Raw genomic sequence first — 26,689 nt, forward strand, 5'->3', positions numbered from 1 at the left:
TCTCATCCTCACCAGAAAGGATAATGTCCCCCAAAGACAAGCTGACATAACTTCCTGTTAACACATGTAAACTTCTGTATGGTGCTCCACCACGAGAAGTGTGAGTAACCACTGCCTAGTCCACAGACAAGACAGAGGTTTGGCCACAGACTGCTTTTCCCCAGGCTATTATTCTTGGTTTACTAACACTATGGCCAGAAATCCTTTTATAGGTTCAAGGCAAGTGCTGCAGAAGGAAAATACAATTTTTTGAAGATTACCACTTCTAGAAGTAGCCACCGCAGTCTCGTCTGTGTCTAAGAGAAGGTGGAGCATCAGCACACAGGAGGGATGTGAAAGTTTTGGGTTCTTCTCACCAATTAGGAATCAGGATGGAGGGACTTCCCTGGCGGTCCAGTAGTTAGGACTCCACATTTCCACTGCAGGGGGCACGATCCCTGGTTGGGAACTAAGATCCTGCGTGCCCGTGGTGCGGCCAAAAAAAAAAAAAAAATAGAATCAGGATGGAGACAGTATTGATACGTGCAATATATTTCAATCCTGAACCCCAAATGGAAATTATTATTCCAAGAGACTGGGGGACGTGTGAGTCATTTTCACTCAATGAGCTATCAGGTCTGCCCATGACCACGTGTGAGACAGATTTCCAGGTTTCAGTCCCTGAGTAAGTTAGTTGAACTGTATTCCCTTAAATTGCCTTTGATCACAACCAACACCTTGGCCAGTTGTTATGCAGATCAATCCCCTGTGGTAACAAAGGAGCCCTAGAAAGAGATTAGCTTGCTCACACAAACATTTCCAAGAAAAAAGATAAATTGAAAGATAGTATAACAGAGAGTAGGTTGTATCGTAGTATTAATAACAGTGATAATAACAGCTAAACTTTCTCAAGGGTTTACATGTGCCAGTAGCTTTGTGAGAGCCACATGGATTTTCTAATTGAATCCTTACAACAATCTTGTAAGCTTAGCACTGGGAAAATTGACAGAAACTGGATTCTTACCCAACATTATAATTCTAATGAGAAAGGGGAGCAGGCCATATAGATATAACAGTAAATGACACAAGTAGATACCTGTTCCAATGCTTTGAAGAGGAACTGTAAGTTGGATCTCACTCTGGGAAGGTTGATATTTGTCAAGAAAAAGTTCATTAATAAACCTTAGGAAATCAAATCTAGAAAAAAATTATGGTACCAAAATTGTTTTATAATGGATAAAACCCAAATGTAGCCTTTAATTTTTTTCTCTTGCATCTGTTTTTTCATCCAAAAAGTAAATTCAAGGCAAATCACAATAAAATATAACTTTACTGGTAAATTTCTGATGTGAAGGAGCAGGTCTTAGTATGAATACTAGCAGATGTGGTATAGCAATTGAAAGATGTCAATGTAGACTCACAGAATTATGTGCAGTCCTTGTTGGGTCTTATAGGTTTTTACCTTTCTTACCACAATTGGTTAGACTAACTCGTACCGGTTAGACAAAGGAACTCTGAGCCTCATTAGCTTATTTGGAAAGATAGGAATATAGCGAGAATGCAGCATCCTTTTCATTGGAGTTTTACTTAAAATTTTTTCTAGGATTCCTCTTCTGTACTATTTACTTTTTGTCTTTGGATCCCTTCAGGGCCATATCCTTTTTTGTTCTGTATGCTTGAATAGTCAGGGACTCATGAACATTATCAATCAAATTCTGAAAAAAATTATATTACTTGGTCTTGTGCCTATGGGAGTACTCTGTTCCTTAGTAAATTACCTCTTTTTGAGTGTACACAGTGGGTTTATGGTCACTAATCTTTTCACTTACTCATATCAGTGGGTCCTATTTTTGGAGACCCAAGTTATAGACTAATTAGTGGTCTCTAACCATTTCTTTATAGTATTTCCAACCACTGTATAAATCTAGTGGCCATTATTTTCTGAACCAAAAACTGGGAACTTTGATCTAGCAGTAGATATGTATATTTTTTAAATAGACAAGTTATCCAAAGTGCAAAAATTGGTACAAACACATAAAAATAAAATCATATTTAAATATATTGGAATCATCTTTGGCTTCAGGAATAAAACTATAATAAATTATCCGTGTCCTGGAAAACCCAAGTTACATGGGGAAAATACTTAACATCCCAATAAAAGGTTTTTTTCTTTTTCACTGTATAGATATCTAGATAGCTAAAATTTTAAATTTGGAATTGAACTTAATATAGAAGTTTTACGCAACAGTGGTTTCAGTAATTTTGCAATGACTAAAAAGGAATTAGTGTTAATAGTATTGTTTTATATTGGCCAGGTATTTATTTCATTCACCTTTTTTTTTTTTTCCAGGATAGTTTACCATAAACTAGAAAGAATACCTATCAGCAAAAAGTGAGGTGTAAGAACAGTTTTGGAAAATTTGTAGTTTGGAGCAATAGAAACAACAGAATGTTTTGATCACCAATTTTCCTATTGTGTTTTAGGTTCTGAACCTCTTCCTGGCCTTACTCTTGAGTTCATTCAGTTCTGACAATCTTGCCGCCACTGATGATGATAATGAAATGAATAATCTCCAGATTGCTGTGGGAAGGATGCAGAAAGGAATTGATTATGTTAAAAGAAAAATACGTGAATTTATTCAGAAAGCCTTTGTTAGAAAGCAGAAAGCTTTAGATGAAATTAAACCTCTCGAAGATCTAAATAACAAAAAAGACAGCTGTATTTCCAACCATACCACCATAGAAATAGGCAAAGACCTCAATTATCTCAAAGATGGAAATGGAACTACCAGTGGCATAGGCAGCAGTGTAGAAAAATATGTTGTGGATGAAAGTGATTACATGTCCTTTATAAACAACCCCAGCCTCACTGTGACTGTACCAATTGCTGTCGGAGAATCTGACTTTGAAAATTTAAATACTGAAGAATTCAGCAGCGAGTCAGATATGGAGGAAAGCAAAGAGGTAGGAATTTCTACGTCAGAAGATACTTTGGTGTTATGTATGCTTTAAACTATCAGACTTTTAAAAATTATATTTTCTTTCTGTAAGAAAATAGGAAATATCTATTGACACAATTTCTATGGCAAAATTGGTGATAGATAAATTGACAGTACCTTAATATATAACTAGACAAATGATATGTTGACTCATTTTTTCAAATATTCACCATTTTGAATTATTGATAATATGAATATTCAGATTAATATGAATTTTTGCGGATTTTAAATAATTTTTGATTTGTGAACACTGCCTCAGTTTATACACTTTCTTCCTTATAATTCTCCCACAATGGTGGTTTTTTTGTATGTACTAGAACAATACTTGGTGAGAGGGCAGTTCCAATTCTCATTTTGCTACATTCTTGGCTCTTATGGAATAATTTATAAACTGTGATCTTATTTAGTTTTCACAGGCATATTTATTAATGGAAGTATGATTGGGATATTGACTTGATATTTACATATAGTTTCATGTTTCCTGAAGTAAATAATTTTTTAAAGGAAGTGAAGGTAGTGATGAAGAATCAGGTTGAAAATGTTTTTAACCCTACTGAACCCAGTACATGCTCTCTAAACAAACAAAAAGCCTTGATACATTATAGAATGTAAAATTCTAAATTTACCAACTACAGTTAAGAGTCTTGGTAGTTTAAAGAATTCTTTGATTTACTAGAAGAGTATAAATACCAGGATATGTTCCTGGTTTGTTTATAGGTTAATAAGCACAGAGTTGGGAATAAAGAGAAGGAATTAAAACCTTGATGTTTAACTACACAAAAATGAAGACAGAATTCCCAACAATTAAAGCTTGCATAAACAAATAAAAATAACAACGAAAAAAAAAGATTCATTCTTTTTTTGTCATTTGAAGTGATTGGCAGGGAACAAAAATACCTCTATTATTATTCTCATCCTAAGAAAGATGATTTGGGGGAGTTTGAGATGCTGAAGGGTACAGTTTAAGTAGTGCAACAAAGTCACAAAAATTAGGGATCAGTTAATAAAATTATGAGCAAAAATATATTTCTAAGAAAGGAACCTTAGATATTTCAATCAGTATTACTATATTTATTCTATAAGATTACTGAAGAAGACGCTATTTCCATTTGTTCTTGTTTGTAAGATAGGTAGTATTGCTAATTCAGTGATTACATAGAAGTAGGTGTTAAATGTGAAATTCAGAGAAAGTTTAAATATAGGTACTAAAATTAGCATATAGGTAACAAGGCCATAGCTACTAGTTTCACAAAATAACAGATGAGATTAAAGGGGAAAATTTTAAAACCTTATAGCCTGGGACAAATAATTGCTGTAATTAGTTGAACTCAACTGTTCACTAATAAGATCATTATTTTAAAACTGACTAATATCTTAAGATCTAGTTAATAAAATGTTGGATAATAAGCATATTTGATTGGGCTATGCTGAAAGGGTGGGGACTAACTTCTGGCATGTATATTACTAGAAACTAAAATTAACATTTGGAAGATAGAATTTGGTCATTAAATTTTAATATATATTCCCCTCTCATTATTTTGACATTATACCTAATAGCAAATATCTCCCTTACAGTACGGAAGTCAATTTTTATTTTTAGCTAGTAAAAAATGTATTAACTAAGAATGAATTATGGAGAATCAAATGTTGAAGCCATCAGTCAATTTAAACTTCCGGCTGAGGATCTTTTGAGGTATGGTTAACTCATCATCCAGTCTTCCTAATTTTCAGAAATTTTAAAGCCTCAGACTTCTCCAAAGGAGCATGTATTTTGCCTCATCTCAAACCATTGTGTTTGACATTAGAGAATTATCTAGTTAAGGTGGGGCTTATAGAAGGAAAAATCCAAACTCTTCCCAGTTTCTCTTGTTACCATTGAGCTTTTTCATCTGTTTTCTGTTTGAGTTAGGTACTCCAAAGTAATATATGTGAAGTCAGTACTTTGGAATTGGAGGCAGAGAACTGATCTGCCAGTTGAAAGTAGACAGAATTATTTTATTGCTTTAGCTGTAGAGTCCTTTCAATACTTTCCCATCATAGTGATTGTTACTTGTGTGCTAAAATTTATTATTTGGTGAAATTTTTAATTATGGCTTTATATCAGACTTCCTAAATATAAGCTCATAGACAAATAAAGGATTAGAGCAATAGTCTAGGAAGGGACTATGTGCATGTTTTAATTTTTTGGTATTTTACCTTGTAACTCTACACTAGAAAACAAAAGAGAACTGACATAATTATTCAAGAATTGCAAATATTCCCACCTCAGATATCTTTTTAGTGCTCTGCCTTCAAGTTAGTTTTGTCTGGTCATTTTCTTAACTGGTAGGTTTGGATTGTGCTGTTAAATATCACATGTGGAGTATTAATAAATGGAATAAGGCTAATTGACATTCTTTGCTAAATGATTTGAAAAATTAAAGGAAAAAAATGGAGCACCTTTTAATTTTTGGAATGCCTAATGAATTCCTTTTTATAGGGCAGACTAACCAAGTGGACCCAGAGGTTGTTTAGGTGTTTGAACTAAATCCTCTTCTATTTTATCTTTGCCAAATTTGTGTGATTCTTTGACAGCTTTCTGTAGATTCTCTAGAGTATATTATTTTAAATTCATATCTTAATTATATGTTTTAACTCATGTTATTTTGACTATATATAATGTAATTCCTTTCATACTTTGTGATTTTGAATGATTGATTTTTCTTATAGAGTTTTAATAATGTTGAAGCCGCAATGATTATTTTTCAAAGTGAAATTTACTAGTGCAATATGGTGACCTTCACTGCTTACCGTTCTTACTTCTCACAGGGGTAAAATCAAGCTGGAGCCATCAAGAATGCAGCTCTGGTGTTTTTTAACCAGCCAGAGGCTCGTGCCACCACTTTTATCCAGGTTACCTAAGCAAGTTGTACATATATAAATATAATTAGTTTCTAAATGAATTTTGACTGGCCTGCATGTTACTCAGCTACATTCCTTGCCCATCCATTGGCAGTAAAATAAAAACATGCACAGCTGCTCTTACGCTGAGTCATAAAGCATGGTCAGGCAAGTCTGGCAACCCTAACTTTTTTTAAAAAATGAGTTAGCTGCTAATTTTCTTACATAGATTTTTATAGAAATTACATTCAGTGAAAAGTAAAAGTGCATGCCTTTATGAATTATTTAGTTACCATTTAACATTACAGAGTTTTGAATGTGCTAAGGGTCTAAAAGGAGAAATATAAGATACTCTTTGAAAAACTCTTGCAGAAAGCTTTCTCTCCCCTGCCCTTTTCTTAAATAAATAAAGCCCCAATGAGTGTACTTTGTTGGTATTTTTTTGTTCAGTGTCATATTAAATTTTTCTGAAGGGTAATCTGCAAATTAAAGCAATCCCTTATTCATGTGCAAACTTCCTAAAGGATGTTTTAATGTGATTAGAATGTAAATGAATTGGAATGTTATGTTTTGGCTGCTACCAGCATGGGTACAATTTTTATCTGCTTCATTTCAGAGAAAATGCCATCTCTCTATTTAGCACTTTACCAAAAGTTCTTTGTATTTAGAATACAATTCCCTTGGAGAATCTGTTGATATTTACCCCTAAAACTCTTGAGAATGAAAGAAAAAGGAAATACATTTTATACACCAAAAGAAAGGAAGGAAGCAAGGAAGGAAGGAAGGAAGGAAATAAGTGTTATAGGTGGTATATTCATTCTGAAAAGAGATCTGGAATCCACTTTCTTCATCGTGTTGCTCCTCTGTACTTGGTGTTTTTGCCTCTCTTTTATTTCATCCAGACCTGCTGGGAAACTTTCTCTTGAAGAATATTATTTAAATATATCATGCACTGCAAATTCATATAGGAAGAGAATCAGTGTGAGCTTTTGCTCCTTTCGTGTTTATTAAATGAAGGGACTTCCTAGTCACGCAACTAAGACAGTGAATGTAACACCTTTCTATGGGCTCCATTTGGAGGACCTTTCATTTCCTGATGTTGAAATCACAGTTTTGTGCTAAAATATGTTAATCAAATTGCTCAACCCAACTTAGTTATTTTCAAGAAATGTTAATTAAAATGTTTTGTCACTTAGATGCAGTTTCCTCTCCTTCTACCATTAAAATCGTAAAACAACCCTAACATAAGCATATTTGCCTCTTTGGAAGGAGCAATAATCATGCCATTTTGGGAACATTCTTTTATATCTTAGAACAAAATATTCAGTCACTGGCACTCTACATTCATGAAAGATAATGCCTTATATTGGAGGAATGAAACCAATATCATTGATCATATAAAGTGAGACCCAAGGTAAAAAATGCTCACAACTAAACACAGATACATACTAAAAACATATACACAGGGACTAGAGAGAATTATTTTTTCCTATTATATGTTAATTCTTCAGAAAAGTGTGAGATTTGACTCCTTAGGATAATGGCTTGTTTTTCCTAGTTTCTTAGAAAGAGGTAAGTTAGTTTTCTTATTCTCTGAGTATCATTTTCCAAGTTCCTGTGTAGAGAGGTGTATGAGGGAAAGTGACAATCAGGAATATCGTCTACCGGTATTTAAGAGATTTAGCTGGAGTAAGTGTGGTGGAACACAAACTAAATAGAACTGATGCAGATGACTTCATTTATTCTCACCCTCACATTATTACACTTTCCAACTTCCTTGAATATGTCTCTGGCCAGAAAACGTTGTCTGCTCCCTAAAAGAGTAGTATACTGAATTCCAACACAAGGGGTAGGAAGGGAGAGAAGGATGTGTAGAGATGGTTTGGGTAAGCAGTGGTAGAGTGGTTTCAATAGAAACCCATCTATAATTTTATACTGGAGAATGTGTAGTCTTCAAGGGAAAGTTTTCCAGTGGGAGAGTGATTAAAGGATAAAAAAAGCTCTAAATATCCTTAATGTAAGAACAAAATTGACCAAACGTGTCTTTGGGGCACTGTTAATATGCTGAGGGGTAAGTCAGCATGACGTAAGGGTTACTTTTGCCATCCCAAGACATATTTAAGACCCTGCTATTTATGGATCATAGAATTTTATAATGTATCTATTATAGAGACAAAAATGATTATCTGATAATATAGTATGATGATAATGATAGTTTTGATTTTGCCTTCTTCCTTATTAAGAAGAGCAGTTCCTTTCTAGTATTAATGTATCACTTTGGCCTTAGGCCTATCCCAAAGTAAGCATAACCATCACTTTCATTGTTTCGATGTTAAGATTTTTCATGTAAAATGACCTAGAGTTCTTTAAGTACAGATTAGGATCCATGTGGAACAAAAGATTGCCATTTGTGATGACCAAAATAGTTAGATATGGAATATTTGATTTAATCTATATTTGAATTATCTCTTTTCTAAAAAAATTCCAATTTCTTTTATTGACTAAGTTTAGAATATACATTTTCCCCAAAATATATACAATATTTACTAATTACGTTTTCTCAAAAATATATCTTAACTTCATAATAAGAAAAAAAAGTGTGCCTTTGAAAAACTTAACAAGAAGTGATGTTTTCCCTCCCTTTTTCTGTTGTGATTAATTATTTTCAAAAATACTTTTACTTTCTGAAAGAAGGACTATGAGTTTGGCATGTAGATGTTTAACAATAGTTTGCAAAGTAAAAGTTAGAAGTATAATGTTTAAAAACGTGAAGTGAAATACTGTGTGTCTTGAAATTTATTTATTACATCATTAAGCAAAATATGATTCTGCCCTGTTTAACTCCTATGATTATAATTCCCCAGCACTTAGAGGAATCCAGCAGATTTTCAATAGTAAGAGCCCTGTAACATGAAGTTTTCACTAAAAAAAAAAGTTCAGCTAATATTTTCATCTGAAAATAAATGATTGTCAATGCCAGGCATAGCAAATAACAGTTTGTTATTCCTGTTTGATCTCTTGACTATCCTGACATTGAGGGAACATCCATATTTTCTTAAAGGTTGAGTAAGGAAGGGCTGTTCTAACAACATCATTCAGTCCACTTGTCTTCCAGCAAATAAGCACAAATAATAAAAAAGGAACCTAAACATCTAAATTTTACCAAAGGGAAGAATAGAACTTGAAAATAAAAAACTGGTTCTATTTCTAAGTAGTTAATATATTGGTCTCTTACTCATGTGGCATTTTACAGTGAATGGTGCCTAGATTGGAGAATTTACAAATAATCTTTATTTGAAAATTCTTCTTTTAAGTATATGAGTACTAATAATTCCATAAAATGATGTGTATTTGATAATTCTAATTGGTGAATTTGCACTGTAGTTAAAATTAATCATAATTATGACCTTATCTGAAGCTGAAGAGTTTTATATTCTTAATTTGATTCATTTGGTTTTTATTGGCTCTTTAAACATTTTAACTGTTTTCGTCAACATATTTTATGATATTATGATATTTGCCTCTTATGTGATTTTAAGGAAGTCATTGAACTGATGTTATCAAGAAAGATTTTATATATCAGAATTTCTTGCCTATATCTCAGGCTTATTGTTTAAAGTAAACTTCTGTTTATAAAATATCCCAACATATGTTTAGCTTCACTCTACATTAATACATATAAAGATATGAATATAAGAAACCAATACTAAGTTCATGGTCATGAAACATGGGAATCAACAGTATCCCAACACTATCTTGAACCTATGATGTTTAATTACATATCACATCTACTAAATGTTTTAAATTGATAAAGATTGGCTTAACTTATGGATCATCAAATAAATTCTCTAGGGAATCCTAGCAAAGTGGGATACAGAAGACCTAGAGTCCAGCTACTGACTCAGTATGACTTTTGACAAGATGATTAAAGCCACATTTCCTTCTTTAACTAGACACTGGGTTGGTTGGTGTTGAGGATTAATGTGTACCCTAGATTTTTTTTTTTATTTGTAAACCAAATAAAGTTATTCAAGTAATAAATGTGACAGGTAGATCCTGTGCTGTTCCACATCAGGGAAAAGGTGGAGGAGGATGAGATACTGCCTTTCCTTAGAGAGGTTCCATTCTTTGCTGGGATTGTAGATCCATGTACATAGAGTAGAAACAGGAAAAACATTGTCAAAATGAGTCAGTCTTAGTTTTCCTGACTCCAGAGTTAAAGTACAGTTTACTTCGTAGTTTCATCATAGGTCTGGTTAATTGGAAGCCTGATGTTTAGACAGCACTCCAGATTCTAAGGGTTGTTGGTCATTACCTACACAATTTAGAATCTTGAAGGATTTGTGTTTCTCTGTACTTACATGAGAATATTACATGTATTCCCTTGAATGTAAAAGTAAGTATTAGATAGGAGGTGTTAGAAGTAGTTAGTGGTAGAATAAAATAGTGCATGCGTTGGTCATTCATTCATTTACCCAATAAACATCTATTAAACACAAACATTGTGATGGGTCCTAGGGATGTGCAGAGGCGGCAAAAGCATGATCTTTGCTTCGAAAGATTGTCTGGTGAGATACATCTTCTAGAAAAGCAGAATACTTTTATGTTGTACTTTTGAAAAAGTAATGATTTGACCTTTAAATATATAAATGTTTGGCTTCAATTAAAAAGATATCTATTAATTCTATGTCAGTACTAAGGCACTGCAGTAAATGAAAGGCATTGTAGTTGATGTTACAGAGATCCTCTGGAAACTTTTGAACCAAGATTCCCTGGAATGTGTTGTCTGGTGACTTCTCCCAATCCCTGCAAGGACTAGCCTTCATTCTTTTATGAAGAAGTTCATTCATTCATTCATTTTTTAAAAATTGTTGAGTACCTGACGTGTAATATAGCCAGCACTGATGCAGGCTCTGATGCAGTCATTTGCCAATGTGGAGCACCCTGAATATGGATTCTCATTTACCCCCAGATCATCCCCCAATCTGTAATTGCAGTGTTATCCTTTTTCCTAAAAGGAATGTTTTCCATTTGTTATTGTGGGCTGTTTGTAGTTAGATTATATATGACCAAGCTTCACTTATTCTGATTACCTATGTCATGTTTCAATATCCAGTAAATGATAAGATCAGTATTTTCAGGTCCCTAATGTGTAACAGCTTTATGTGAATCAGATGGATGGGACTGATAGGTTAATTTAGCCATTTCTTAGTCAATTACATGTTTATAAACACAGCTACACTTATCAGAGTCTAATCAAAACATGAAGGACAGGAAATTAGAAAAAGTCATATATTTCATTTAAAACAAAATATATTCAAATTTTAACAGTAAAGATATTATAATTGAGTATCTGTCTAGTATTGTGATATACTTGGTGAGTAGAAAAAGAAATCAACAAACTTCAGGCACCTTATAATATATAATCCTTGATTTAAGTAGTTTGGTTAGATTTAAAAATAATCCTGAACGAGTTCTAATTGAGGATACATATATATTTATGCTTCTATCATTGGTATTGTTAAATTACACACACAAAAGCATTTTCAATCTTATCTATAGCTTATATAAATATTTTTACTTTATCAGCACCACTATGCCAAGGAAATATTTTATATAAAGAAAATTATTTTCAGGAAATAAAGGAACCAGCTTCCTCTGGAAATCCATACAATCCTTAGCCCAAATATAATGTTTCCAGTACTGACTACAACATCTATTTTAGAGTGGGTTCAACATATTTCAATGTGCATTTTATCATATGCTTACCTCATCCCCTTTATAAAGCAGCTCCTATCAGCTCAGCCATTTCCTAATGTTATGCACTAATGGTAATAACATTGTAACAGGTCCGAGAATGCTGTGGCCCAAACTACTCTGATTCCATGTGGCACTCATACCTGGCCCTGTGTCATTCCTGCAGCATTTTAAGACCAGGTTAAAGACTGGATCCCTTCATTTATACTGATCCCATGAACGACCTGACTTGGCTAAAGTTTGTTGTATTTCAAGATTTAAAACAACTTCTTTCTATTATATTTTTCTTTCGGTGGTATTTGATTTAACCTAAAGGAAAACAAAACAACAACCAAAGATTCATTTCTGCCTTTATTAACCGGAGAGGTAAGAGTGCCAGAGTAACAAGTAGTTTCCAAATGCACAATGAAACACAGGAGTGCATTGGCCAAAGAGAATGCAAAATATCAGCTCTTGCTATAAAGCTAACAATGTGCTGCTCTTTTCAGAATTAGAAAACTATAGAATATATTTAATAACAACAAGTGGTATATGTTTTCATGTCAATGAAAAGTGGGTAAATTTAGATTGTTGCTGTTTATGTGCATCTGATCAAATCTTTTCTGCATTTGACATGAAAATACACTCATACAGCTTTTGTTGGTTGGGTCACAATTTTAGAATAAAACAAACTAGACCATTTGCAAACTCATTTACAAAAGCAAGATCACAGACCACAATACTACTCTGGCAGCTTACGTAAGATCTCTGCATGATTTTATTTCAGAATCTCTCTCTATGCAGGAGCTTAATCAAAAAATATTTAAGTTGTTAGCACCGTGTTTTTAAAGAAAAAAATTTTGTGGTGCTGTATCTAATCTTGTGACCCCCACCTCTACTAAAGCAGACTGGCATTATGTTTAAGATATTCTTAAATTACAGATCAAGGAAATGAATACAGAAGACTTAAGGGCACGCCTTTGAAATTTTTATATTGTAGATTAAAGAAAATATTTTAAAAGCTTTTCTGTGGAATTGATTTTCAGAAGCTAAATGCAACTAGTTCATCTGAAGGCAGCACTGTTGACATAGGAGCTCCCGCTGAGGGAGAACAACCTGAGGTTGAACCTGAAGAATCTCTGGAACCTGAAGCCTGTTTTACGGAAGGTGAGGAAACAATGTGTGTACGCTCATTAGACTTCTCTGATCTAGCCATCTATTCTCTCCCTCCCGGGCTTGCTCTAATCATCCATATCTATCCAACAACTCTTCCTTTACTTGTCTGTTTGTTGCTTTTTCTATATCAAAACACAGATGATTTTTGAAAAGGTAAGATTTAATTTATGTAATCAGATATTCTATTTTTGTGAATCCTGTTCAACTTTAAGAAATGCTGTTAACTATCTGGGTTTTTTGGTGGCCTTCTAGAATCTTTGATAGGAGAGAAAGCCAAATCATACATCTCTCTCTTTAGCTTTAAAATAAAAAAGAAAACAATTTTAAATCAAAGAAGTAATTTATTGTTTACCGTTTTGTCAGGTCATAATGGGTATGAATTGATTAATGTATATTTCAAACTGTCCATGAATAACAATTACCTGTATCTGTCAAGGTCAAATATTTTGTATTAGCTCTGAATGATACTAGATTGTAGATAATGAAATGCCAAAATATACTGAGTCATATAATACAGGGCTCCATGCCATTTGAGTAATACTAAGAGGATTTTGTGAAGAAAACTAAAATTATGTTATCTGAAGTATGCATCAGTTATCTCTTGAACAATAATGTTGTGTATCAAACCACCCAGAACTTCTTATCATATAACAAAAAAACATATTTTTGCTCACAAGCCCATGGCTGGCTAGGTGGTTTTGCTGATCTTGGTTAAGATTAGTCATACGGCTGAGGTCTTAGATGAGACTGCTGCCTGACTCAGCTCCATCCACACACTGGCCCAGGCTTGTTCTCATAGCGAAAGCAAAGGAGCAGGAGAGGAAGCCTAAATGCCAAGCACTTAATCCTCCACTTACATCAGGTTTGCTCCTGTCCTGTTCACCAAAGCAGAGTCGCCAATCCAGATTCAATGTGGGAATGCGCTACATACAAAGAGGCGTAAAAAATTAGTGCAATATTACAGAGTATGAAATTCCTTATATTTCTTATATAAATCACTATTGTAGGTACAGAACTTTTTCTCTAAAGCCCTAGGAATCACTTCATTCTTAACTCATTTTTTTAGTTAACAGCTATTTAACAATTCATACTATGTCTTAGACCCAGATTCAAAAATAATTGCTTAAGCAAAAGTTTATTTTAATAATAATGACTGTAGTAATGCTATTTAATTACAACTGATTCTAAAAGTGTTTCATTCATTTTCATTTTATTTAAGAACGTTAAAGCAGTTTTAATTTAGACTTAAGCTAACTTTAAAAATATGTGATTATACAAATGTTGGAAATCAAAATTGAGGTCAATAGATTCAAGGCTTTTGCAGATGATTATGTTACATACACCTATTGCTTTTGGACTTAAATGCATTGGAGAAAACAAATATTTATATATTAATTGTCAATTTTTAAATTATTTCAGAGAAAGAGCTATTTGTTCAGCATAAGTTATGAGGGAAGCCACTTTTCTTCACTATTTCCTCCAAAATTCTGCACACATTTCAGTGACGTTGATTATGAAAAAAATTATGACTTTATGAAACATTTAAGTGGTATATCACAAAAATAATTTCTGTAGCATTAGTTATTACTCCTTCCAGACCATTAGCTTATTTTTAGGGTCACAATATATGCATAATAATATTTATGGTAATATCAGCATTTGTCTTTTGTGAAGTTGAAAAAAAGCATTTAAGTATGAAATGTCACCAACATAACATTATAGAAAACAAAAATAATACATAGACACCCACCAACCAACTTTAACAATTTGAATATTTTTGTAATATTTGCTTCAGACTTTTTATTTAAGAATAAAACAGGTACAGATTTGGCCCCTTTTGTTCCCTTTCAGTATCCCATTCCCTTGCTTTTGTCTCAGAAGTGAATCAATATCCCAAATTTGGCATTTATCCTTCCCACTGATGTTGGTCTTTTTATGTTAAACAGTGTTTTTTCATCCCATATCCTCTTTAGGGGGAAAAAAAACCCTTAAATCCAGTTCCATTTAATTCATTACAACAAATATTTTCAGGGCATGTAATTCTTCTTAATCCTTTGGGAGTCAGAAATGTGAGAAAGATCTTGCCTCAAAGAAACAAGAAATACAATGCTATTTCTTTCTTTCTTGAGAAACTAATAACATTTAAGGGGACTTCATTAAATTTTCATGAAACAGGATATGATCTGGCTGACGTTATAAAGTATCATCTGTTAAATATTTATGCATTAAAATATTAAGCTCCTTCAAAATGAGGTTTCCATTTTTCTATTCATTGAAGGAGAGCTCTCTGTCATGGTTAAAGCTCTATGTCATGACTCCTCTCTCACACCCCAGCTCCCCAATATACTGTGTGCTGCCAGGTCCTGTCAACTCAGCAGTATCTTTTGATTCCTGACCACTATCACTAGCATTACCCTTGCTTTCACTTTCTTTAACGTTAAGTTGACTGAATCTCATAGACTCTGGACTCCTTTTCCATCTTCTCTCTTCTAGTCATCCACTGCCTTGTGCAAGTAAAGATCATTCTAAATCAGTATTCTTATCAGGTAAATCTCCATAACTCCCAAATAAATCCCTCAATGTTTTCCCCATTAGATAGCACATAAAATCTAAGTTCTCTAACTGAATCATTCGGGTCCTTTTGAGATTGGCTTTAGAGTGTCTTTTCTAGTCTTGACTCCCAATTCTCTGCTTCATACAATTTCTAGACTTTTCCATCACCAAAGTTTATTAATATCACTTTTTCTGCATTCCTTTACAGCTCCATGTACTAGACCTGATTCTTACGCATCCTTCAAAGTCTAGCCCCAAGTCCACTTTTTCTGTAAAGCTCAGTATTAGAAATTTATTTTTTAACATCTTTATTGGAGTATAATTGTTTCACAATGGTGTGTTAGTTTCTGCTCTATAACAATGTGAATCACCTGTACGTATACATATATCCCCATATCTCCTCCCTCTTGCGTCTCCCTCCCAACCTCCCTATCCCAACCTTCTAGGTGGTCACAAAGCACCAAGCTGAGCTCCCTGCGCTATGCATCTTCTCCCCATTATTGTAGCTGTCTGTTTTACATTTGGTAGTGTATATATGTGCATGCCATTCTCTTACTTCATCCCAGCTAACCCTTCCCCCTCCCCGTGTCCTCAAGTCTGTTCTCTACGTGTACATCTTTATTCCTGTCCTGCCCCTAAGTTCTTCAGAACTTTTTTTTTTTTAAACTCTATACATATATATGTTACAATACAGTATTTGTTTTTCTCTTTCTGAGTTACTTCACTGTGTATGACAGATTCTAGGTCCATCCACCTCACTACAAATAACTCAATTTTGTTTCTTTTTATGGCTGAGTAATATTCCATTATATATATGTGCCACATTTTCTTTACCCATTCATCTGTCAATGGATACTTAGGTTGCTTCCATATCCTGGCTATTGTAAATAGAGATGCGATGAACATTGTGGTACATGACTCTTTTTGAATTATGGTTTTCTCTGGGTATATGCCCAGTAGTAGGATTGCTGGGTCCTATGGTAGTTCTATTTTTAGTTATTTAAGGACCCTCCATACTGTTCTCCATAGTGGCTATATCAATTTACATTCCTACCAACAGTGCAGGAGTGTTCCCTTTTCTCCATACCCTTTCCAGAATTTATTGTTTGTAGATTTTTTGATGATGGTCATTCTGACCAGTGTGAGGTGATACCTTATTGAAGTTTTGATTTGCATTTCTCTAATGATTACTGATGTTGAGCATCCTTTCATGTGTTGGTTGACAATCTGTATATCTTCTTTGGAGAAATGTCTATTTAGGTCTTCTGCCCATTTTTGGATTGGATTGTTTGGTTTTTTTTGATATTGAGCTGCATGAGCTGTTTATATATTTTGGAGATTAATCCTTTTTCCTTTGATTCATTTGCAAATATCTTCTCCCATTCTGAGGGTTGTCTTTTTGTCTTGTTTATGGTTTCCTTTGCTGTGCAAAAGCTTTTAAGTTTCATTAGGTCCCATTTGATTATTTTTGTTTTTATTTCCATTTCTCTAGGAGGTAGGTCAAAAAGGATCTTGTTGTGATTTATGTCATAGACTGTTCTGCCTATGTTTTCCTCTAAGAGTTTTATAGTGTCTCGCCTTACATTTAGGTCTTTAATCCATTTTGAGTTTATTTTTGCGCATGGTGTTAGGAAGTGTTCTAATTTCATTCTTTGACATGTAGCTGTCCAGTTTTCCCAACACCACTTATTGAAGAGGCTGTCATTTCTCCATTGTATATTCTTGCCTCCTTTATCAAAGGTAGGGTGACCATATGTGCATGGGTTAATTTCTGGGCTTTCTATCCTGTTCCATTTATCTATATTTCTGGGTTTTTTTGCCGGTACGATACTGTCTTGATTATTGTAGCTTTGTAGTATAGTTTGAAGTCAGGGAGCCTGATTCCTCCAGCTCTGTTTTTCTTTCATAAGATTGCTTTTGCTATTTGGGGTATTTTGTTTTTCCATACAAATTGTGAAACTTTTTGTTCTAGTTCTGTGGAAAATGCCATTGGTAGTGTGACAGGGATTGCATTGAATCTGTAGATTGCTTTGGGTAGTATAGTCACTTTCACAATGTTGATTCTTCCAATCCAAGAACATGGTATATCTCTCCATCTATTTGTATCATCTTTAATTTCTTTCATCAGTGTCTTATAGTTTCCTACATACAGGTCTTTTGTCTCCTTAGGTAGGTTTACTCCTAGGTATTTTATTCTTTTTGTTGCAATGGTAAATGCGAGTGTTTCCATAATTTCTCTTTCAGATTTTTCATCATTAGTGTATAGGAATGCAAGAGATTTCTGTGCATTAATTTTGTATCCTGCTCCTTTACCAAATTCATTGATTCGCTCTAGTAGTTTTCTGGTAGCATGTTTAGGATTCTCTATGTATGGGATCATGTCATCTGCAAACAGGGACAGTTTTACTTCTTCTTTAACGTTTTGGATTCCTTTTATTTCTTTTTCCTCTCTGATTGCTGTTTGAAAACTTTCAAAACTATGTTGAATAACAGTGGTGAGAGTGGGCAACCTTGTCTTGTTCCTGATCTTAGTGGAAATGGTTTCAGCTTTTCACCATTGAGAATGATGCTGGCTGTGGGTTTGTCATATATGGCCTTTATTCTGTTGAGGTAAGTTCCCTCTATGCCTACTTTCAGGAGGGTTTTTTATCATAAAAGGGTGTTGAATTTTGTCAAAAGCTTTTTCTGCATCTATTGAGATGATCATGTGGTTTTTCTCCTTCAATTCGTTAATATGGTTTATCACATTGATTGATTAGTGTATATTGAAGAATCCTTGCATTCCTGGGATAAACGCCACTTGATCATGTTGTATGATCCTTTTAATGTGCTGTTGGAGTCTGTTTGCTAGTATTTTATTGAGGATTCTTGCATCTATATTCACCAGTGGTATTGGCCTGTAGTTTTCTTTCTTTGTGACATCTTTATCTGGTTTCGGTATCAGGGTGATGCTGACCTTGTAGAATGTGTTTGGGAGTGTTCCTCCCTCTGCAATATTTTGGAAGAGTTTGAGAAGGATACATGTTAGCTCTTCTCTTAATGTTTGATAGAATTCACCTCTGAAGCCATCTGGTCCTGGGCTTTTGTTTGTTGGAAGATTTTTAATCACAGTTTCAATTTCAGTGCTTGTGATTTGTCTGTTTATATTTTCTGCTTCTTCCTGGTTCAGTCTCAGAATGTTGTGCTTTTCTAAGAATTTGTCCAGTTCTTTCAGGTTGTCCATTTTATTGGCATATAGTTGCTTGTAGTAATCTCTCATGATCTGTTGTATTTCTGCAGTGTCAGTTGTTACTTCTTCTTTTTCATTTCTAATTCTATTGAGTCTTCTCCCTTTTATTCTTGATGATTCTGGCTAATCGTCTGTCAATTTTGTTTATCTTCTCAAGGAACCATCCTTGAGTTTATTGATCTTTGCTATCGTTTCCTTCATTTCTTTTTCATTTATTTCTGATCTGATCTTTACGATTTCTTTCCTTGTGCTAACTTTGGGGTTTTTTGTTCTTCTTTGTCTAATTGCTTTAGGTGTAAGTTTAGGTTGTTATTTGAGATTTTTCTTGTTTCTTGAGGTAGGATTGTATTGCTATAAACTTCCTCTTAGAACTTCTTTTGCTGCATCCCATAGATTTTGGGTCGTCGTGTTTTCATTGTGATTTGTTTCTAGGTATTTTTTTGTTTCCCCTTTGATTTCTTCAGTGATCTCTTGGTTATTTAGTAGCATATTGTTTAGCCTCCATGTGTTTGTATTTTTTACAGATTTTTTCCAGTGACTGATATCTAGTCTCATAGCGTTGTGGTCGGAAAAGATACTTGATAAGATTTCAGTTTTCTTAAATTTACCAAAGCTTGATTTGTGACCCAAGATATGATCTATCCTGAAGAATGTTCCATGAGCACTTGAGAAGAAAGTGTATTCTGTTGATTTTTGATGGAATGTCCTATAAATATCAATTAAGTCCATCTTGTTTAATGTATCATTTAAAGCTTGTGTTTCTATATTTATTTTCATTTTTCATGATCTGTCCTTTGGTGAAAGAGGGGTGTTAAAGTCCCTCACTATTATTGTGTTACTGTCAATCTCCGCTTTTATGGCTGTTAGCATTTGCCTTATGTATTGAGGTTGTCCTGTGTTGCGTGCATAAATATTTACAATTGTTGTATCTACTTCTTGGATTGATCCGTTGATCATTATGTAGTGTCCTTTTTTGTCTCTTGTAATTGTCTTTATTTTAAAGTCTATTTTGTCTTATATGAGAATTGCTACTCCAGCTTTCTTTTGATTTCCATTTGCATCGAATATCTTTTTCCATCCTTTCACTTTCAGTCTGTATGTGTCCCTAGGTCTGAAGTGGGTCTCTTGTAGACAGCAGATATACAGGTTTTGTTTTTGTATCCATTCAGCCCATCTTTGTCTTTTGGTTGGAGCATTTAATCCATTTACATTTAAGGTAGTTATCAATATGTATGTTCCTATTACCATTTTCTTAATTGTTTTGGGTTTGTTATTGTAGGTCTGTTCCTTCTCTTGTGTTTCCTGCCTAGAGAAGTTTCTTTAGCATTTGTCATAAAGCTGGTTTGGTGGTGCTGAATTCCCTTAGCTTTTGCTTGTCTCTAACGGTTTTAATTTCTCCGTTGAATCTGAATGATATCCTTGCTGGGTAGAGTAATCTTGGTTGGATGTTTTTCCTTTTCATCACTTTCAATATGTCCTGCCACTCCCTTCTGGCTTGCAGAGTTTCTGCTGAAAGATCAGCTGTTAACCTTATGGGGATTCCCTTGTAAAAAATATGGAACACTTCATGAATTTGCCTGTCATCCTTGTGCAGGGGCCATGCTAATCTTCTCTGTATCATTCCAGTGTTTTATATGTGCTGCCAAAGTGAGTGCAGTATTAGAAATTAATCTGCTAGTAAACTCTCACAATACCTATTTTGCTTTCTATAAATGTAATATCTGTGGGCAAATCTCCCCTACTCAAAATACACATTCTTTTTAGACAAGGCTGTGTTTCACACATTCTGGTTTTATAATTTGTCCAATACAATTCCTTGAATAAACAGCTATTCAATAAATATTTGTTGACAAGCCTTTGATATAGTAGACTGCAAAGGTGTCTGTTACATTATTGCTGATAATAGCTAGAGTTAAAGAAACATAAATATTCAATAATAGGTGGTGTGATGAATTGGGAGACTGGGATTGACATATGTACACTAATATGTACAAAATGGATAACTAATAAGAACCTACTGTATAAAAAAATAAATTAAATAAAATACAAAATAATGTTCAATAATAGTGGAATCTTTATATAAATTTTGTTTATGTCTGGTAATCTTATTTAGAGAAGCATGTGAAACCTTTCAAAATTCTATTTACTTGTAACAAAAAGGGAAATGTTTATATTATACCATTAAGTTAACTAATTAGAAATCAAATATATATAAAGTCTGTATATGAGTGGAATCATACTCATAGGATAAGGATAGGATGGAAATATCAACTTTTGGTGATTTTACTTCTTTCTGTTGTTCTATAATATGTTTTTATAACGCAATATAATTCATTATAATAGTCCCATAAACACTACAAAATAGTTGTTGAATGAATGAGTAAAAAAAGTATAGATGATTTCTATTTCTACAAGTGAAAGCCATAGTAAAAACTAGTTATTTACAATATATCAGGTAATAATGTAGATGAATCTCACACCAACACAAATATACATAATCAAAGAGTAATTTTTTTCTTCATTTACTTTGACATATTTTAGACTGTGTGCGGAAGTTTAAGTGTTGTCAGATAAGCATAGAAGAAGGCAAAGGGAAACTCTGGTGGAACTTGAGAAAAACTTGCTATAAGATAGTGGAGCATAACTGGTTTGAAACCTTCATTGTCTTCATGATTCTACTCAGCAGTGGGGCACTGGTAGGTGAAATATGATTTGCTCTTTTACTTTTACCTGAAGTTCTTCACCTTTCCCCTTAATGAACCTCCTCTTACATCTTTTTACAGCAAGGTGTTTGTGAATATGAGAGACATTGTATGATATTTTTAGCACACTACTTAAATAGTAATTTTCATTGTTCTGGAATAGGCCTCAAATTGAATCAAATTTAGATCAGTATGATTTTTTGTGAATATTTAAGGAAGGATCTTTCTTTTAGTCATCAGAACCAGTTCCTGTTAAGAATGAGTATGTAGACATGATATGGGATTATCAGCTAAATATCAAACTGTTTAACATAAGCTCCATTGCTACATAAAACCCACCTGTCTTGTTCATGCTGATTCACTAGTGCCAATCACATTGAATGGCAAATAGTAAACTAACTTAATTACCAATGAGTAGCAAAGTGAAAGCATTACAAACTTATTTTATATCTGATTTCATTCCACAGAATGGTCAATTTGGTCAAAATATTGATTAATATAATGAAAACAGTGTGTCCCGTTTTCCATTTGGTAATGTAAATGTGGTTACATTTCTTTTATTTGTTTATTTTTCTATTAGTTGCTAGTGTTTGGTGAGTTGATTTTAGTAGGAGGATCATGGCATTATATCTGGAGGCCTCAAAGCCCACCTCTGATTTGATTAAGGATTCTGCAGCCTGTCATGTACTTGGAGCAAAGAAGGTCAGCTCTGTGTTTTAATGCCAAGTGGAGAGGGAACTGTGACATCTTGTCGGTGACTAGTGCCCTTGCTGTAGCAGCTCACGGTTGTCAATTATACCCAGTCAGAGATCACCAAAATGCACCAACATGCACAAAGGCTGGCTTCTGAGGGGGCTTCTAGCTTCAGCTATAGATAGAGTTGAAAAGCATTTAGGCCCTTGTATTGAGCCCCACTTACAAGCCCAGATCCCCCTTTTCTCCAAAAAAAAAATAAAATTCTCCTTTCTCCTTGATCCAGACCACCAGGTTACCCTGATAGTTTCTCTTGTAAGAGGACTGAATTAGATAAATGCTCTTTTCATTCCAGAAGGCCTAGGGACTCCTGCAAATGAATTCCCCCTCCCTTTCCAAAGAGCTCTGCAAAATAATGGCAAAGGGAGGTTCTAGATATACACCACACACATGCCCAGATTGAGCAAGAGAGATAGAGGAGCAAGCTAGAGATCATAATCCATTCCCCTTTCCCAGGCTAAGGGGGCTCCTTGCCTTACATTTGCATTACTGAAGGGCTACAGTCCACAACTCTGCACTGAACAAAGCAGATCTGCTTGCAGATGATTTTCTGCCTCCTGCTGTAGAGAGAAGCAGCTGGCAGTGTCTCAAAAATTTTAAGCTCTTTTGGGGTACCCTGATACCAAAATTTAAAAATTATTTGAATTAATTGGTTGATAAATGCTCAGTCAACAGTCATTTGCATATAGATAACTATAAAGCAAAGTGCAGCTCTGGGCAGCACAAAGTGTTCCACCCTTAAGCACCTGAGAACAGGCTTGCAGCATGTTTTTCTCTAATAAAATACCAATTAGAGACAGTTCATGAAAATGAAATTCAGTGAAGCTTTTTCACTTACAGGCCTTTGAAGATATATATATTGAACAGCGAAAAACCATTAAGACTATGTTAGAATATGCTGACAAAGTTTTCACTTATATATTCATCCTGGAAATGCTTCTCAAGTGGGTTGCATACGGCTTTCAAGTGTATTTTACCAATGCCTGGTGCTGGCTAGATTTCCTGATTGTCGATGTGAGTATTCCGAACATTCTTGTTTCATTCTGTTGGCATGTGAACGATATGTGCTAGCAATGGTGCCTGGCGCATAAAAGGCACTCAGGAAGTACTGCATGGCCCCAAATATAAATGATGGTTCCCATCTTCCCAATAAGAAAATACCCCAAAACAATTTTTTTGCTGGTTTAAATGTATATACTTTCAGAGATGAAACAGTCAAATGGAACTTATTGTATGTATTGATTTAGTTTAAATTAATATTTAAGATTCCAAGTTATACAAAATAATATATTACCATAGAAGTTTTGCTTTTATCACTCTCACATTTCATACAATAACTGTATTTAAATTCTTCAAGGGCATCTTTGATGTTACTATAGTCATCATCACCAGAGCCTGTTGCAAAGTGTTTGTCCCACAGGTGGATTACTAATTCCAAAAAATTTGAAAGTCCAAATAGCAAGAGACACTTCTTGATTTGTATGATGGCAGAAACAGATTGGCTATTGGACCAATTATTTAAAAATTTTGTGAAACCACGAAGGTGTTGAAAATAAAGATGCAGTATCAGAATATGAAGCTTTAAAAATATGAATATAAGGTTATTCCCTGATTTTTGAGGGAGAATTCTGAGGAAGATCTCACCTTTTTTAATGCATATAATATCTTAACTAAAAAAAAAAATTTAAATCACTTTCATTTAGTTTTGGAGATTTACTTCTTAAACCCCTTTTAAATTAATAGTCCATTTTGAAAGACTAGAAAGGAACTTAAAGGCCTTTTGTCTAGAAAAGACTAGGCGAGCCAGTGAGAATAGGGGACAGGACACCTGCGGGGAGGGGACGGGTGATGCTCAGAGCTAAGGGAGGAGGAGGGCTCTGGAATTTTCAGGAAAGCACAATGTGTTAAGTAGTGTACTTTAAAGATAATATTCTGTTGATTATAATAATTCCTTGGCAATTAAAGATGTATTTTGAAATATAAAATTTACATATGTTGCTAGCAAAGAAAAAAATGGACCCTTTCATGGAGAAAATTATTTTTTACAACTTCAGGTGAAAAATATATCAACTTTTAATTTAGTAGGAGTTTTCTGATCACCAAACAGAGGAAAAAATTTGTAAGAGAATTCTTTAAATTTAAGAGACAAAAATATCTTTTTTCCCTTGAATCTGCCTAAAGCAAATCTATTCTTAAATAACATATAGAGCTACATGAAGAATTATATCAAAAGTTTACCGGCAATGAAATAAGACAATAACTAATACTTAAAACCACATCTGTGTGGACATTACAAACAAAGGAAAAATATACCAAGACAGTACCAGTTATTATATTTGTATAATGAGATTATGGATGATACTTTTCTTTATTTTCTGTATGTGTTATGATTTTTAATAAAAATATCTGGTATTTAATATATCTATGTGATAATAAAGGCATTAAGTCAACACTACCTAAATATAAAGAAATTCTTAAGAGAAATCTAGTTGAAGTCTATAAGCTGCTACTCATATTACCTAGCATACCCTGATATTTACCTTCTTAGATTTAAGAAAACTATTATGATAATGTATTAAACTAATCCATACTTTGCTTTATGTCAAATATATTTATTGAGCATCTATTTTGTTATGGAAGAGACAAATATGAATGCCACTTTTCTGGGCCTATGGGAGCTCACAGACAACTAGTGAGGACAGATAGCATACAGCGAGAAGATGACATCTATATTAAAAGTGCCGTCTGCTTCACTGAGGAAAGAGCAAAGGCTTCATGAGGCCAGGGCAGTGTGAGCTGGCTTTTGAGGGATGACATGTCAGCAGGTACAGATGAGGGGAAGGACACCAAAGCCTTAAAGACACTGATGCATGCCAAGCAGGGCTTGTTCACAAAACAAGTGAGGGAAAGCGTTCTGTAATTGGATGATAAGGTAAGAAAGGTAAGTTGGAGAAGAGGTTGAAGGACCTGAGATGCCATACAAAGAGATTTAGATTTACGATTTAGTAATGAAGCCGCTAAAGAATTGTCTATGGAAAGTGACAAGAAAAGCTCGCTCTTTCAGGGAGAGAAATTTGGTGGAGGTGTCAGTGATGGAATAGAAGGAGATTACTATTTACAGGCCAAAGACCAATAAAGATCAAAAAGAGAAGAGGGGGCTTCCCAGGTGGCGCAGTGGTTGAGAGTCCGCCTGCCGATGCAGGGGACACGGGTTCGTGCCCCGGTCCGGGAGGATCCCACATGCCGCGGAGCGACTAGGCCCGTGAGCCATGGCTGCTGAGCCTGCGCGTCCAGAGCCTGTGCTCCACAAAGGGAGAGGCCCGCGTACCGCAAAAAAAAAAAAAAAAAAAAAAAAAAAGAGAAGAGGTTCTACAGATATCTCCTTTTCATATTCAGCTACACAAGACATGTAAATTTGAACATTTTACTACTTCTTTAGCCAATAAATACTACCCCGGTTCAGAATTTTTTTTCTTATGTCTAACTTTTATCTTTCCTCCTTTAATTTATGCCTAGCTCTTTTTCATTTTGTCTTTAGAGAAGATAAAGTACTATAGGTCCTCTTGTTTTATATGTAGAAGATCTTCACAACAAATGATAATTCAGTAACTATTTTTCAGTTATCTGTGAAGTGGAGACTTACAAAGCCTAAAAGTTTAGATTTTAGGAAAAATATAAAAACCACTTCAGAAATTTTTATAGATTAATTTTTTCTAAATTTAAAGGTTTTTCTATCTCAGAGGACATGTGCAAAATTAGTTTGAATAAGTCAAGTTTTGTTGTAAAAATTTTCTCTGTGCTTCACTTATTTTTCTTAAAAAATGTATTTTTTAAATACACACTAACACCATATTCTTAAAACCTATATTACACATCTGTTTTCAGTTTTCTACTTTTGAAATTCAGGTGCACTTTAGGAGAAAATATCTTTTTTTAGTTTATATGTCTTTAATAAGTTTTCTATGTATTTTCAAAGGAAATCAGACATTTCTGTGCCACCTATGGCAGTTGTTCTTTTCCTTTTTAGCTGAGATTTTACAACTTCTATCAAACGCATTAGTCATCTATGTAAATGACTAAAGAAAACATTTTTCTGACAATTTCTAATTAGTTATACCAAAATCTCAACATTTTTTAATGAATTATTTTAATTTTCCCTAATTAATGATCTTATGCCCTCACACTGACATTTACAGGAAGACTAAGCCACTGTTTAGAAGCCTAGATCTTTCTGAATGTGTTTATATTCAGAGTCAATAGTGGTTTGCGTAGTTTACTTGCATACTTGTACTAAGTTTTAATTTCTCTTTCAGGTCTGCTCAGTAATATGAGAAATGATAAAGTTTTACAGATCTATAGATGAAAATTTCATTTCGGTGTCATTCTTTTTCTTGCTTTACATTTAATTTTTTTAAATTTTCTTGTCAAGAATCGAAAAAAAACACATATAGTTTCTTCTTTTTCATAAGTTTATAGCAGTAGTTTTCAAAGTGTGGCTCACAGGCCAGTATCATTAGCCTCACCTGGGAACTCGAAGAAATGCAAATTCTCAGGCCCTTCCTCAAACCTTGGCCAGCGATTTGTGTTTACAGCAAGCTCTCCAGGTGATTCTGATACTCACTAAAGTTTGAGAACTACTGGTTTATTACATAGAGCAAGGTTGAACTGTATAAGCATTTTTG

At 34.1% G+C, this 26,689-nt stretch overlaps 1 protein-coding gene and 1 non-coding gene across 12 annotated transcripts in view; one reads left to right on the forward strand and one right to left on the reverse strand.

Annotated features, from left to right (window-relative positions):
• Positions 1 to 26,689, forward strand: part of LOC136125949 (sodium channel protein type 2 subunit alpha) — an 89,804-nt gene that overhangs the window by 48,940 nt on the left and 14,175 nt on the right. For all 11 annotated transcript variants that reach the window (XM_065880958.1, XM_065880961.1, XM_065880965.1 and 8 more), the window contains exons 16-19: positions 2,464 to 2,943; positions 12,641 to 12,761; positions 21,094 to 21,248; positions 22,848 to 23,021. In XM_065880958.1, coding sequence (XP_065737030.1) covers positions 2,464 to 2,943; positions 12,641 to 12,761; positions 21,094 to 21,248; positions 22,848 to 23,021 — 930 coding nt within the window. The remainder of the gene's footprint in view (positions 1 to 2,463; positions 2,944 to 12,640; positions 12,762 to 21,093; positions 21,249 to 22,847; positions 23,022 to 26,689) is intronic.
• Positions 20,102 to 20,207, reverse strand: LOC136126208 (U6 spliceosomal RNA). The gene has a single exon (XR_010656096.1). It is a non-coding gene; the product is annotated as a U6 spliceosomal RNA (small nuclear RNA).

This window comes from Phocoena phocoena, chromosome 7 (assembly GCF_963924675.1).
Source record: "Phocoena phocoena chromosome 7, mPhoPho1.1, whole genome shotgun sequence".
NCBI lineage: Eukaryota > Metazoa > Chordata > Mammalia > Artiodactyla > Phocoenidae > Phocoena > Phocoena phocoena.